We start from the raw sequence: 16410 nt of genomic DNA, 5'->3' as shown, positions 1-16410 counted from the left end.
CTTTCTGAACAGATTTTGACAGGACTTGTTTTGACTTGTGCTCCGAAGAAAAGATCGGTTTCCTTCACTAGTCGGGTCTGGTTTGATCTTTTTGAATATGGCCGTTCACTTCCAAAAGACGACTCACGCTGACCGAGCACCTGTAAATCACAGCCCTTGCTGCCTTTTTTCCCTGCCAGCCTACAATTCAGGTTTCGCTGGGGCTACTTGCAGCCAATGAACATAAGCTTTCAGCAAGCAGGCATTGTAAGAAATATTAAGTCCTGTGGATTTTAAATGAATTTCAGGCAGAATAAGATTGCAATTTGGGATATAGACTGACTTCAGAAGTTAATTCAATTGATGTGGCATAATAGTAATTCAACAACATGTGCTTATGCCATTAGACTTGCACAGAAAAACACTGTAAATAGCTATAATGAATAGTTTGGATTTTGAAAACCTGGGAAAGCAATTTCACCTTCATAACTGGCATCTCTCAGAATGCTTGTACATTACAAAAATTCAAAAAGGTGTATGAATTCAAGTAAATTTCAGTACTGCCCTGGGTAAAATTAAATTTTATTGGCACTCAAACACTTCTGGAGATGTAGTGGTAAAATCTGCTTTTACCTGTATAGCTGTGGAGGAAGCTAGCCCTGATTCAAGCATTGTGCTGTGCATAAAAACATAGGGAGAGTTTCCCAAGGGGCTAAAAACTTAAGTCCTGTTTTTCCGATGGAATTTAGCTTCTTAAAGAGCTTGATTCTTACCCACTTAGTTCCAAAGTCATTTCAGTAGCCCTAAACATGCCCAAAGGAGTGGTATGTATGTTACTGCTGCTTCTCTCTCTGCTTTGGGGTAAGTCCGCCACCAACAGACTGCTGTGGCGTTAATGCCACTGCAGTGGCAAGAACACAATTCTCCATAGCCCAGGTTCGTAGCTCCGACAAAAGCAAAGGCTAAATTCTTTGCTATAAAAATAAAATTCTAGTTTTATAGATCCAGCATTTACACCCATGGTAACATTTGGGGGCTGTACAGGTAAATCTGTTCACTAACAGAAGAGCTGTATTATGTTTTCGGTAGGATGTTTCAGTCTCATCTCCTTCTATCTAGCTCCTTAGGAAAGAAGCTCAATCTAACAAGAGTTTACATATGTGTATCGCAGTCAAATCGCTAAGATGATTGCTAGTAAATTAAAAAAAGCCAACTTAGCATAATATGCCATACTTGTATTATTTCTGTTAAGGGAAACCCACAGATCCTGGTTTCTTAGGGAATGTAGCCAGTCCGCAGCACAGGCAGCCAGACCCTGCAGCAAATGCTCTGCTGCCCCCAAAGCTGCGCCTGGCTGTTACTTCCCAGCAGTAGGATTCCTGCGGTGCCAGGTTTGCTTCCCTCCACCGGTAAGAGGACATTCGTACAGGCAAAGGCTGTTGATGAGACAGCTGGAAGTTTAACACAGGTGTGCTTCGGAAGAGCCGGCGATGTGCATTGTGCGTGGTTATACACAGAATTTAGTTTGGGTGGGAATTGTTGGTGTGTGGAGTGGAGTTGCATGTGTATGTATAAAACACAGGGTAAGGTGATACTGATTGGTAAGTTCTTTTTTTATTATTTTTTTTTCAGTGACTACTAGGCATTATCTGTAAACAGCCTTGCTTCTGATTAGACCTAATCAAAGTGAACAGGAAGGGTCTGATTAAAACGAGTCAATCCTTTATTCTTGGCTTGTGTAATGTGAAGTCAGTTAATCCAGCCTTGAGCTTAATTAACGTCTTGCAATCTGAAGCAAATACCCCCCCCCACCCTTTAATATTATGACTAATATGGTGGTGACTTGTCATTTTCAAACATGTGAATCTGTCTTTATTCTCCTGAAAAAACTCTCTGTGCTCACACAAATCATGTGTGACTAGAGCAAGGTCTCTGGTACCTATGGGATAGATAAGTTCCGGAGGCATTTGTTACCGCTGACTCCTTGAGGAAGCTTTGCACGACATTGACAGTATCTAATACTGTATTTATTTATTTATTTTTTGTAAGGAGAACCCAGCTATCCTGGTCTTTCTGCAAAAGATATTGGTCCAGGTGATCATGTCATAATTTTAGAAGATTTCTCTCCCAGTTTCTCACAGAAGTAAGACCCTTCAGGCACCAGGTAGTCTCCCAGGCAGCAAGTCTTTTTCTCATCGCTGTGAAATCACAGCTGCACGTAATCACCTACGGGTGTGTGCAGGAGATAAATGTGTATGGATCTAGAGGTCACATCAGGTACGTCCTGAAGGGCCTGAAATATCACTTGAGATATTGAATATCCCATGCTGTCCTGCTCACATGTGTTACTCAGATCTGCTTTATGATTTGCAATATATGTCAAGGTGTTGGGGAAAAGAATTGAAGCCTTGTGTTTTCTTTATTAAAAAAAACCAACAAAAACACAGAAGACAAAAATGTTTCTGTGCTAGTTATATCTGATGAGTGGAGAGTTGATCTGAATTGCTGGAGGTGAAGATTTTAGTCATAGCCTATGTTTGGTCCCCCATCCTCTTGAGCAGCTGTACTCCAAAGTAATGCCACCTCTTATTTTGTATTCTTGCTATCAGCCAAATTAATAAATCCAGAAATGGATTTGAATCTACTTTTAGAGAGCTATCAGAGCATTATGCTGGCAATTATTCACTCCTAATTAGACAGTTTAGTCCTCAGGTGGTCCCTAAGGGAAGGGGAGACGGTTTGAGTGGCAGTCACAGGGCAGAAGCTTAACTGTGGTGAGATGAATCATGACCTGGAGGGCCAAGCTGGCCTTGCAGATCACAGGAGGAGCCTGCTGGGATCACTGCCTGGACAAAACACCTTCGTTTGGACAGCTTGAATACCCCTTCCTGGGTAATGTTGGGGCGTTTGGCATAAGAGAACCCGCTGCCTTGGAACTCAGTTCATAAAGAAGCTTCCTATATTATGGCTCACTGCTTTCCTTGTCCTCCACACCTGACCCAGATGATCTGGTCCATGTGGTGGCTGTGATGTGGTGAGTGTCCAGGATGAGGCAAAGCTGGTGTGGCTTACTGCCATTTCCCTATGGGTTCCTGTCATCTGCGCTCCAGCCCTGGCTGACCTCCTTGTGCAGCACGTTAATGCCCTCTGACTTTTGCCATTAAGAAAAAAAAAACCACAAGGAAGAAGCAGATCCAATGAGAAGTTTGAATCCTATTTTTCTTGGGAAGATACATGATCTTTTCTCATCAGATCCTGTATATAGAATCACCCCGGACAGGGCCCTTTGCCAGCCTGAGGTCCCTGTGGGACACCGAAACCTGCTGTTTAAGCCTAGCTTTTTTTTTGTCACAAGAGACTGTAGTTGGTGATGATAGCTGCTGGCATTTCTGCAGAGCTTTGTATTTGGAGAACTACCCTGGAAGTAATTTTTTTTTTTCCTCTTCAAGACACCAGTGGAAGGGTCCAAAATAGAGAAGGCTGATTAATTTGGGAAAGGATCCCCAAATGTTCATTTTCCTTTGCATATGATCAATGATTTATTTCTAGGAGACAAAGGCAGGAGGTACACTCCCGTTTCTGCATTCCAGCAGGCTCCCTTTACATCTGTTGTCTTCTCAGCAGATCCTTGGTTTTGTGATCACGGATTGGAAGTGAAGCATGTTCCTGTTTTCTTGCTTTGGGCTAGAGTCTTCCTCAGAAAGATCTTGCTTTGCAAATACCTAATTGCAGCATAACGTGGTTTTTAAGGCTCAGGGAATATCAATCTGTCTCTCTCTCTCTTTTTTTTTTTTTTTTAATCAGGTTCTTACTCTATAGAAAACAGCTGTTGATACCTGTGTATGCTTTGCTCTATGAATAATTCAAATCAAGATTTGATTTAAAGCTTGCAGCGCTTAACACTACTCGACAGAATAATTATGTGATTGGTGCGAGCAGTGAGATGAGCAAGTTAATTAGTCCTGCCTCAGCCACCAGTGACCTTTTGGTAAAGCTTTTGACCATCACATTGACGTGTAGGTGTTGAAAGGGTGGTATTGTTTCAAAGAAAATAAGCTATTGTTTCAAAAATCCCCAAAACCTTGTAAGGTTTATCTTACTGAAGTTTGGTGCTTCCAGCTCTGTCAAATATTAGGTGATATTTATAATGCTAATTGTAAAGTCTTGTATTTAAAGAATTTAGAATGCTGGCTTTTTTGAGGAAATCACTAGAAACAGCAGTAGGCGAGAGAGATCTCAAAGTTTCTTCACTTTATGGAAGTACCAGAGTTGATGATTTTTTAATCACACCAAAGTTTAATGAAAAATTGCGATTCTTTCAGAGCTCTGCTATTGGTCTCTGAGGCTGTCGCCGTTTGTAATGGATTATGAGAACAATGTAATTGAACTGAATTCCTCTTTAATATGCCACAATTGAAGGGATGATAAGAACACTTTCACATTCCAGAAAGCTTTTTGATTGTAATAATTTTAATAACTTTAAGTTATGGATTTATATTTAAAATGTATAAAATTATGTGGTCCCCACATCACGAAGTGGTGCGAAAATCATTAGAATGACTTTGCTGTGCTGATGGATTGAGCATGAGATGAACACTGGCCTACTGCTAAAAAGGTGAACCCTATTAAAATGATTTTTAATAAGCTTTTTAAATGGTTACCATTTCATTATTCACATAATTAAAAGGGAGGGAAAGCTACTCAGTCTAGTAAGTAAAGAAAAACCTTTGGGCCTCACACCACTTTCTCCAGTCTTGTTTCATTTGCAAATGCTTGGAATGCAAAGTTAAAACTTGCAGATACGGCTGTCGTAAATTTTAAGTTAAAGGCCATGAAGATTGTAACGTGTGCCTAGAGGGCAAACCCACTGCTTTTCCCATTTTGGGTATTTATTTTTTTTAACCTGGCTTTCTATCTTTAAGTGTTTTGTGCATATAAAGAGTATTTCCATTCTCTAAACTGGTGTTCCTGAATGCGTGTTTAGACTGAGCAACCACTATGACTGATGTGTAAGTTACCCATTTTACATCCCTGTTGCAGTGCCAGGGTCCTGTGCCCTCACATAGAGATGTTTACAAACTTATAATTAGGACGTTTTCCAGCAAACCAGCATTGTAGCAGGTTGAATGCTATTAGTGAAATGAAACTCCTAAATGCATTTGGAAGAGCACTGATTACCAGACTAAATAATCCAGAAAAAATGGCTAGAGTTTTGAAAGGCTAACAAACAAAAATGAGTAATAAAACCAAGCCTTTTGGAATATTTGTAGCAGTTACCTAGTTTTTTCTTTCCAAGGTAACCACGCAAACCTAGCAAAAGTAGGATTGCTGTAACGTTGGGCTTTGCATACCAGGGACAACGATTTAGATGCTCTCAGTGAAGTGCTGGTAGGAAGTCACAGCACCAATTTGTATAACATTTGGACATGTTTCTGTGAAGGCATCCTGAGCTTGCCAGTCTCTGCTAAGAATTTTTTTTTAAAGGAATACATAGCGAGATACCAGAGTGTTTCCCACCTACTTTTAACTCGGCACAAATAATGCTATTCTGTAGATAGAGAAAAATCCTGTCTGCTGCTGGAAATAGATTAAATAAGAAAGCTTTGAAAACAACTTTCCCCCTGCCCACTGAGCCCTGAGAGAGAAGATCCTTTAATCTAGCCTTGCTCCCACTCCAGCAGCTTGCAGTGGTCTCCTGCATTGCAATAAAGTCATGTTGAGTCTCTTTTGGATCTCTAAGACAGTTTTCTTGTCGTCATCTCTGGCACTTGGTGTTGATGTGCTCTGCCCCTCTCCCAGCTTGCTGTGACCCTCATTCTCTCCCTATCCCATCTGAAATTGGGAAGCATCTTTCCACGCACCAGTAAGGAGCACTCTTTCTTCCCTTTCTCCTGCCACTTTCTTCCACTTCGTTGTCCACGTTGCAGCCAACAGGACAGAGCAACCTTCCCCCTTACTGTTCAGCCACAGCACTCAAATCCAGGCACATGCTTGTGGTGTTAGCAAACACTTCTGCCATCAATCGCTATTTCCTCACTATGGAATTCACTGCTAGCCAGCGGATTTGGGCAGAGCAGCCTTTTTTTTTTTCTCTGAAGCAACAGCTTTTTTTTGTGTCGAGGGCATATCAGCTCTGTGTTATGCTAACACATCAGCATTGCAATCAAGGACAAATGCAGATAGGGGTTTTATAAGAGGGCTAATTTGCTCAGAGCACATAATGCCAAGCCATATGGCTGGAAACCTTCATACAGAATTAATTCCATCATAATCTGGTAGGGTCTGCTTGTTGCCATTTTCCCAAGGATCTTTTTCACGTTCAGAGAATCTGTGATACTCACCGAGCAACTCCGGTGTGCAGAACTGGGAAAATAAGTATACCTGCTGTTCCTAGTGTTTCCCTGTCAGATTAGTATATGCTTATAGCAGAGGGTGTTGGGGTTTTTTTCTACTCTACTATTAGAGCTATCATGATAAAGCAATGAGTAATGGCTCTACGAGGAAAGCCATGACAGTCAATTAGCTGGCCATACATACCAAGGTGAACGCAATAGGTCTTGTAATGTCTCTGGCGAGATATTTTGGTACCTTTGAGTCTTCGGTAGCCATAAACCGGAATTACTGCAGTAACTTCTCAGCAGAGTGTTAAAACCCTTAACAGGATGCCATGTTTTACATTTGATTTTCTACCGTATTCATCCTTCAGGCATTACTGGATTGGGACCTTTTTTAAAGGGCCCTACTTTGTGAACTAATTATGACAAACGTTGATATGACATCTGTTGCTCACTTTAAATTACCTCTTAGTCTGTTGGAATTAATCTTGAAGGCATTTTTATAATGGAATTTTTTTCATGAACGTTAATACAACCTGTGGGAGAACTACATAAAAAAGAAAATTCACCAGTCCTGCCAAGAGAATAGCTTGTACCAGCTGCCTTTTTTGTTTGTTTTTTGTTATCCTGCTTTCTCTGGTATTAATACAGCTGGTTTCCAAGGCATTTAGATAGATAACAGGTTATAGTATGGAGGAATTCTCCTTGAGAAGAGAGTGAATAATTAGGACTTCTTCCTGAACAAACCACTTCTATGCCCCAAAAGCTTCTGCACTGAAATAACTAAACCTTGTGTTCTGCAGAGGAGATTGTGCTGTTCTGTTTTGCAGATACATTTCCCACTGAACCGAAGATTAGAGAATAATTTCTCAAGTTATCTTTTTCCATGGTCAGTCTGTAGCAGAGCAAACGAGTTTTATCTCTGTGCTCCAGATGAGATTTCCCTCATAGCTATGTGGATGACACTGGGTACTTTTTTAGCACCTATCTGATCAACATTTTATCTACTGTGTTTCATTCAGAAGTTATAAATATGACTTACTAAATCATGCTAAATGATAGTAATAATTCAACCCATATGTGAAGGAAACCATCAGGTTTGTGAAAACTAGCTTTGTTTTAGTGTACATCTGTCACAATGTCTCTAGGCACAAGTGGATGTGAGCTGCACAGTGGTTGATGATTAACTTTTGGAAGGGGGAATGCTTCTCCACGTGTAAGACTTAAAAACAAAAAAAAAAAAAAAAAAGAAAGAGGATAGCTCAGTGAAAAGATTCTGGTAGGTTCTGAGCTAGTATGGAAGTCATGCAGTCTTTGTGCAGATGGCCTTGATCAAAACAAATCCTTTTTGATGCAGGGATAGTGGAGGCTTGATGAAGGAAAGATCTCTGAAGTCCTTTTGTGTCCATATGTAGTGAAATTCCTGCAGAACGGATTTGAGGTTTGCACCTGCCATAGTGTTTGGTAATGCTAGACGGCAGTATTAGCAGGTCATGATTAGCAGAAAGCATTACGTAACTACAGAACAAACCAGAAAACATCACACAAGCACAGAATAAAACACTTACTAAGCTTGGCAGAGGAAGAAATGGAAAATGGTTCTTTTCTGCTTTTCCTAAGCTTCATGCAGACATTTCAGTAGAATTGTTTTATGGATGGATTTAAATGCTGGTGGTTGTTAAAAGGAGTTTGCACAGTCCAAGGAGATCTTGTCTCTCTTTTTTTTTTTTTTTTTCCTTCGCATACTGCTGTTCATTTAACTCTTCAAAGTGCTTGTAATCAGTTTGATCAAGTGAATCTTATGAGATCTTGCATTTTGTTCCACAGAAATACCTCAGGAGCTTTTTCTCTGCAATGCTGAAGTCTCCATCGTCCCCGTTGCACATTGATAAAGTGGGGCTAACTCTGTCAAAATACACCATCTGTGAATTCTCCCCCTTCTTCAGGAAAGGTGTTTTTGACTATAGCAGCCACGGGACCAGCTAACTTTTGGGCCAGGACCCTTATGCCAGAGGAGCACAGTCGAGTGGTGCCTTCACTTTCGTGGTGTGAGAGAAATGAGGGGAAGAAAAAGAAGTATCTTCCTCCATACCCGGAACATTTTTTTCAAAGCAACTCCATTTAAGACTATTTAAGCTACACCCCAGCGCTAGCCTGTGTCCTTTACCAGTTCTCATACTAGTGCCTGCATTTTCCTGGCATGGGGTATACAGATATTTTTCTGTAAGTTGCGCTGTTAATATTGTAAAAAGATTCTGACTCTCATGCTGAGTTTGGATCCGCTCCTTTGCAGGAGTGCTTCCTTCCCATTTGCTCAGACAATTTGTTCTGGTGGGGCGAGAGCATCTCGTGTTTACGGTGTCGGTGTGTCATGCTGACAGAGGGTTTCTGAGCAGCCTTTTGGTTTCTGTCCAAGCTGTTCCATAAAGAACACTTCCTCGGTTGTTTCCTTATAGCATATTGTCGTGTTTAAAGTAATGCTCATATTCCACTGTTGTTTCCTTCCCCCACCTCCCGCCAGACACACATTTTAACTATTTGATTGTATAATTGTATAGTCTTCCTCAGAAGAATTAAAGGGCCTGGGTAACTTGAATGTTTACAAAAATATATGCAGCAGAAAGAATATAATTTAAACCCTGTAAAAGTCTTCCACACCTGGTTGTTTTGAGGCAGAATGAATCACTCACCATTAATTAAGAAGCAGAGGAAGCAATAGTTACTGAAGAATGCAGTCAGCATCTTTTTAGATTTTCTAATTACCCAGACTGTAAGTGGATACTGTGCACTGTACAGAGCTCATGGCTATGCATAAAGCTAATGCAAAGTGCTATACTTCTTTTTTTTTTTTTTAAAAAAAAAAAACCACCTTCTTCACAATAACATAACATTGTAAAATCTGAGTTTTATTTTCATCTGTTAAAATTTACAGGATTTGACTAATAGTACTTTAAAATTACTCAGGACTCATTCAGACTTGCACATGTATATACAGGTAAAACTCATTTTATATTGCTGCAAATCCAAAAATATATGTATACACTGTGACTGGAATTGAGTATGTGTACATATTAATGTATTATTGGTTGTGCATATTAAAGTGCATAATGAAAGGTAAGTTTTGTGTACCATTTGTTAGGAGCGTGAAGCATTATTTGTGAGTTGCCATCATTGACCACTGGTAGGTCTTGCTAATCAAACTATTTCATGTTGTAGAAAATGATTATTAAAACCTAAAGTAACAACACTGGTTGTCTACAACATTTTTATTTCATGACCTAAATTATAGGAACAGTAATATTTTACAATTGATAGGATGTATAAAGATAACTGGGTTTGTTTACTATGTCTAGCCTGTTGCGATAAGCAGTGCTAATTTAAAAAAAACATTAGAATGGATCGCTTAAACTTTGAGAGTATTTTTATTATTTTAATTTATTTCAGTGAAAACAAAAATTAGGGTAAAATTTCTAAACCACGGGATCCCTATTATCAGCAGGGTAGGCTTTAATGTCTTTGGATAGTCTGACTGTATCTGACTCTATCTGGCTTAGGCAGCTTAATACCCTCAGTTGTGAGCCTGGTTTTTAAGTGAAGCATTCCAGTCAAACCTGCTGATTCTGAAACTGGTTTTGCACCATGTCCCAGCTGTTCCCAGTCTCCCTCGTGCACACTGGAGCACTGACTTCACATGCGCTGCATCACTCAGAGGGACCCGACCTCATGATCCTTACAGTGCTCTGTGCCTGCACCACGCTGCTCCGGTCTCTGCCAGGCCCTTCCTGTGCACAGGTGTCCCCTGCCCGGCTCCGTCCTCACCCCGTGCTCTGGCTTTGCTTGTGCCTCCCAAATCGGAAGGCGGAGGCTGGGCGCTGGCTGGCTGGGTCTGCTGGTTTTCAGATTTGATCCTAAATCTCGCTTCAAAACCTGAGAGTCTCTTCTGTTTCTCCTTCTCTCTTGGCCTGCTCCCTCTCCTACCTGCTTGCAGCGCTGCATGATAAAGAATTAATGCTTCAGAGTTTTAAAAAATGAATTTTGCGTAAGTGTGGAGGGTCATTTCCCGTGTGCCGCTTCTGTGAAAGGACCTGGTGGGCCAAGAAATAGCAAGCTGCTTTACCTGCTGCACGAACCCGGTTTCTGCAGATGTCCTACCTGCCAAGCCACCGGCGGTGCCAGGGGCTGCTCCGTGGCCAGCAGCGCCGAGCCTGGCAGGAGAACTGCCCTGCCACGTGGCGAACGCTGCTCTGTGAGAAGGGGTGAGCGCCAGGGCTCCCAGGGGTGAGTCCCATCCTTCATGTCACTTTGGTTTTGGAGAAACTGTTTAAGAAAGACGCAACTAGACAGAGAGGTAAGTTGAGTGAAAAATAGGAACGTTTGTATTTTTCACATGAATTTAAGACTTGTGCTGGGTTACTGTCAACAGTACAAATTAATTCAGGGAGGACCAGATGCTCTGGTGGTATAAACCTGCCAATAAGGTGGCTGATTTATGTTGGCTAGTTTATCTGTCCTGCGGCTGCCTTAAATGTGTACATTGCAAATAACAAAGTAAAGACCGATTAATCACTCCATTTAAAATGTCATCAAGTTAAAAGGCACAGAAATGCAAGTGTGAACATGTAGTTAGGACCACAACCCCAGGCTACCAGCTTTTGCCACCTTCTTATCTGTCCTTCAATGGTATCCAGAGTTTAATCAATGACTGCAAGCTCAAGCTAGGCTAAGAGGCATCTTTTAATAATTTTATCAATAAAAAATATGATGGTTCTTTATAACCTACAGTCTTTAAACTCAGATTTCATAAGAAGTTTTCAGGAGAAGCTGAGATGCATGTCAAAATTATTAGCCGTTTTCAAGATGTTCCAACTGCGTTTCTGTGAAGATGCCCTCAGGCTTTAAAATTCTCCATGCATTTTATATTCAAAATATTGTCACTTTTGAAAACATTGTGAAAGCTGTCTTCAGGGCTGGTACAGTTTTTTGGGTTGGGGTGGGTTTTTTTCGTTGTTGACTTTTTTTCCAAATTGCCTCTGTAATGGGGCTTGTGAGCTTTGCATCAGCAAAGTCCTTAAGTGAAACTTGAACTTCTGTATCGGGATTATTTATATTTCAAAAAAATGGTGTGTTTAAGTCCTTTACTGTACCGGGGCCATCGTTCTTACCTATGTAACTGAAGTTGTGCCTCCATTTAAGTCACCAAACCACTTGGCTCATATCCTTGCTGACCCTACAGGATTTTTTTTATCAATAGGGATGCACAAAAAAAGTCTGAAAGGCACATTGGAGGTGGTGCTGGGCTGTTTTTCTGCATGATAACTTGATCAAGAATTTTTTTGTCGATAGGGATGCACAAAGAAGTCCGGAAGGCACACTGGAGATGGTGCTGGACAAAAACAATGCATGACAACTTGATCAAGATGCAAAAAACCTTTGGGCAAAGACTTCTTGTTGGTCTTGATCCTCCACGCCTTTATCTAGAAGTGCTGTTCCCCTAAAGATGCTGCTTGTAGGAAAGAAGTAGAGCAGCCGCCAGGGCACAGCTCCTGGCAGTCCCCTGGCTCCACAGGCTGCCCTGCCCAGCCCTGAGAGCCCACAGGGTCAGTTATAAACTGCTGCTCAGGTGCCACGGTTGGAGGTGACGTTAGAGATGGGGGTCTTCAGAATTGCCCTATAAATGAGGGGGGGAAAACCCCATCTGTCTAGAGCTTGGCTGGTTACTTGGAGTATTTGCAGCTGTTGCTGATAAAATGAACTGAAATACGTAAACTAAAAAAGAAAGAAGAAAAAACCCAAACACGTGGGGCACTGAATGTGTTGCTCTAGACAATCAGACCCAGTCTTTCCAGTTTAATCAGTGGGCCTTTAAAAGGTGTTGCAGAATTTCCTATTTACTGTCCCTGCAACCTATCCCCTGTACATGAGAATAAGAAATACGTTTGTACTAGACTGTGATAAAGCTTGAAATTTTATATGCCGCTGGCTCACTGAAGACACAAAATTGGAAGAAATGAATTATTTTTAACTTAGCAAGATTGTTATGTCCACCCTTGGGTTTATTTTCTCTGTGTTTCATTAGATCTTGGGGGAGGAAGAAAAAGTTTGATAAGCTGAAGAGCAAAAAATGTGTTGGCTTCCAACCTCATCATGGGAAATAGAAGATGTTCCTTTGCAGGGAAGACTTCACAAGCAATTAAGATCAATGGAGTTGTGTAGGCTCTGAGATGCAGTTAAAGGGTTGAAGTCAGGATATATTTTCTTGGCAGACCTATGAAGTGAATTTTTGATATACTGGAACCTGCCACTTTTTTTTAATTTTTTTTATTATTATTTTAAGAGAATGTTTTCTTTCATAATTGGTTGCAGACCAGGATGATGTTGTAGATGCAGCTTTTCTTTTTTTCAGTACAATGACAACAAAGTTGATAAGAAAAAGAGAAGAAACAGGTAGAGAAAGTGAGCTTTGACCTGAAAATGCTTTTTGTGGGAAATAAGTAAACTTCTATGGTGCCATACTGTCTGTTGTGGTGAAATCAGTAAAAGAGCTTGTCCAACTAGACAAAAATACCAGATTACAAAAGATATTGGTCTTTTGTCTTCTTGAGATTGAATTTTAAAACCGTTTTTAAAGGGGGGAGAGAGAGGGAGAGAGCGTTGCGTGTGTGCAAGCCTTATTCAGGGATCACAGTAATGTCTGATAAAATGGAGGCAAGATTTCGGACTAGAGGCTTTAGCCTCATGTCTCCAGTGTGTAACAAGCCTTAGCAGCAAAAAATGCTGGTGGCAGCCTGGGAAGTGCCGTTTCTGTTTTCTTCTTTATTGTCTTTATGAACACCGACACTTTTTTCCGGTGCCATGCTGACAGCTGAAGTGTCAGCTCCCCGTAGCACAGCTTGTGCACTCACACAGGGTTTCAGTAGCATTTTTGTTGTTGTTTTTAAGAAATCGTTCTTTGAAAAAGAACTAGGTCTAAGAAAAAAGTCTACAGACTTTTTCAAAGTCCTTCTTGGTTTCTTTTGCTAGCTTCTTCTATCTTCTCATACCAGTTTTGTGTGGATGGCTTGTTCTCATTCTCCCTAAGTTTTCAATTTTTTCCCTTCTGTTTTCTTGTTTTGCAGATGGTTTAGAAGAATGTGTTGGGAAGAGTTGAAGAAAATCCTTTGTTATCTGAAAAGAGGTAGTTATCTCATCATCTTCTGATCTAGCAAAGTGGAACACAAGTTTTTGATCTTTTTACATATTTTGAACTTCTGAGCCTTCAAAGGTCTCACATGCTACAGCTTTCTTGGGCATTATTGTGCTTTTTCATGATCATTCCTGTGTTCTTTTCCATTGTAATTAACATTTGACATGAGCCTTTCTTCAAACAATGTGTTTGAGGAGAGGGAGCCTTCTACTTAATGATACCTCCTGTTCAGGTCAGGAGGTCTTTGTAGGACTGCTTTTTGTCACCATCCTTGCCCAACAGCATATTTTCTCCGTGTTAACCTGTTTTAATGTTATCTTGAGACAGGGGGTTGCCTCTAGCAATCTGTTTTTCTGTTTCCTTAAGATACAGATTGGAAATTGTCAATTGAAAACAGGTTTTAGTCAGATTCTGCAAAAATTGGTGTTTGTGGTTTTGGTATTGTGAGTTAAATCAGAAATCAGAATCTTAAAAATGAAGAGGTGAAAAAAGAGATGATATTGTTGTTATTATCGTTATTATTGTTATTATAATACCTGGGAAATCTCAGTGTGTTTTCAGGACTTCTGCGTCATGGTTGTGTTTTATTCCCAGATGTGGATAGCTAGGAGATGCATGGGTTGGAAATTACTCCTTTCTGTGGTGCAAATGAGTGTACTACTAAAGAGAGCTTCAACAATTGTTCTGTGGAAACTGAAACCATCTGTGTATCAAATCACCTGTTGTTCCCATTGAGTTCCAGAGGAGAAAGGTAATGCGCTGCTGGTGAAAAAGCAAGGCATGGCACATTTCCATCCATAACCACCTCTAATTCTCATTTTAGTAGCTGAGCAGCAGGGGAAGAGTGCTGGACAATGTAGGGGCAATAGAGCCCTCTGAAAGGTTAGCATAAGACTGCGTGAGCAATTACGCATATAACTCAGTTTGTCCTGTATTCCAATCTGTCCAGTTTTGTGCTCAGGAGTCTTCATTACTGCAGTATCGATAAAAGAAACTGCCAATTCTGGGAAGCAAGTCCTTCCAGGAGGTCCGGCGCATGCCTCTGTACTCCAGCACGAAAAGGTTGCTCAACAGCGTGTGAAATCAGTCTTGGACAAGCTTCCAAGCCGCCTGAGCATATTGATTCTGGCTTTCATAAGCAGGTGCTTGGGTTTATGTGTCCAGATGAAGTTACCTCTTAACATCTTAATTATGTTCCGGACTTTGGCTTTAGCTGTTGTGTGAGTAGCACTGGGTGTTGTTAGGAAAGGCAATGGAGAATGGAAGTATGCCAAAAAAAAATTGCCAGAAAATTTAAAAACAAACAAAACAAAAGCAAGTGCTTGTTCTAAAAATATATATCACAAATTTCTTAATCTGTGGCAACAGTAACATTTGCATAACATTGACTGCTGGATGGAACCAGAGTTGCTCAAATGTGGCAAGTCCACCAGCACATGAAAGTATCCTTCAGCACAGCCATCTCATATGCAAGAGGATTTCACTTCCCCCATTCTCTTGCAGTGGTGGAGCAAGGTTTTAGTGTGTCAGTGAGGGATGCTGAGACCTTCCCAGTCTTAACTGGGACTCTGCCAGGGTGTACTGGCAACATGTGTTTCATTCTGCATTAATTGAATCAAAGGTGACATTTAAAAGTCGTACTGAGTAGTCTGGCATTTAAATTTGGGATGAGATTATTCAGGGCAAGTTTTGGCTGCTTTATTAATATCCAGCTGGCACCCTGCACATCGCAGGACAAAAGGCATGTAGTGATTTTGGCTATACCATGATGAAGGCTGTTGTAGTACCTTTCTAGCAAGAACTTGACGAGGCTGGTAAATGAGACTGCCTCGATGATGTTCTGGAAGATCAGTGAGGACAGGACTTTCTTGGGTTGAGTGATTTATTATCCAAGTAGGAGGGATTGGGCTGTGGTTACTGAGGCTGCACAGAGCTCTCTGCTGGAAATTTCATGGTCAATATCTCTCTCCTTGGAGATACTGTCATGGTTTGACCCAGCAGGCAGCTAAACACCACGCAGCCGCTCGTTCACACACCCACCCACCCCAGCCAGTGGGATGGTGGAGAGAATTGGGGAGGAAAAGTGAAATGTATGGGTTGAGATAAAGACAGTTTAATAGGACAGAAACAGAAGGGAAAATAATAATAATGATAATGGCATTAGAATATACAAAACAAGTGATGCACAATGCAATTGCTCACAACCCGCCAATCAATGTCCAGCCAGTCCCCGAGCAGCAGCCCCCGGCCAGTTTCCCCCCAGTGTAGATACTGAGCATGATGTCGTTATGGTATGGAATATCCCTCTGGCCAGTTCGGGTCAGCTGTCCCCGCTGTGTCCCCTCCCAGCTTCTGTGCCCCCCAGCCTGCTCACTGGTGGGATGGGGTGGGAAGATGGAAAGTCCTTGACTAAGTGAAAGCACTGCTTAGCCACAACTAAATATCAGGGTGTTGTCAATGTTATTCTCACCCTAAATCCAAAACACAGCACTGCACCAGCTACTACGAGGAAGAAAATTAACTCTATCCCAGCCAAAATGAGGACAGATATGCTGAACTTACAATAATTAATTTAATTATTAATTAATGTGATTTGTCTGCACTTTGGCCCATATTTACTGTTCAGATGGAAACTTTTCTTCTTCTGGTAGGTGCCAGTTCAAAATGTGGGAAACTAGTGGTGCCAGGAGGGTAGAGGCAGAAGGGAACAAGAGAGCTGCTGGTGCCACTTGGGCACCTCCAGCGCCAATTCTAGCACCCCTTTGCCAGGGTCACCTGCCCGATGAAGCTCAGGACTCCCTGGTTACTCCCTGTGACCTCCCACAGGTTGTGGCGAAGGAGCGGCTCTGTGGTTTGGCTGTGCCTTGGCAATGGTGGTCGCTGCCTCTGGTCCCTTTGCCCAAGCCCTTTTTA

The 16410-nt window shown here is 41.4% G+C and overlaps 1 protein-coding gene across 3 annotated transcripts in view; it reads left to right on the top strand.

Annotated features, from left to right (window-relative positions):
* Positions 1-9161, top strand: part of KIF16B (kinesin family member 16B) — a 142274-nt gene extending 133113 nt beyond the window's left edge. For all 3 annotated transcript variants that reach the window (XM_055725896.1, XM_055725897.1, XM_055725898.1), the window contains one exon: positions 8142-9161. In XM_055725896.1, the coding sequence (XP_055581871.1) occupies positions 8142-8300 (159 nt within the window). In that variant the 3' untranslated portion in view covers positions 8301-9161. The remainder of the gene's footprint in view (positions 1-8141) is intronic.
* Positions 9162-16410: the final 7249 nt, after the last annotated feature.

The sequence above is a fragment of the Falco cherrug genome, chromosome 13 (genome assembly GCF_023634085.1).
Source record: "Falco cherrug isolate bFalChe1 chromosome 13, bFalChe1.pri, whole genome shotgun sequence".
Taxonomy (NCBI): Eukaryota; Metazoa; Chordata; class Aves; order Falconiformes; family Falconidae; genus Falco; species Falco cherrug.
Note: the sequence above shows the minus strand (reverse complement) of the source record. Positions and strands in the feature narration are given on the sequence as shown.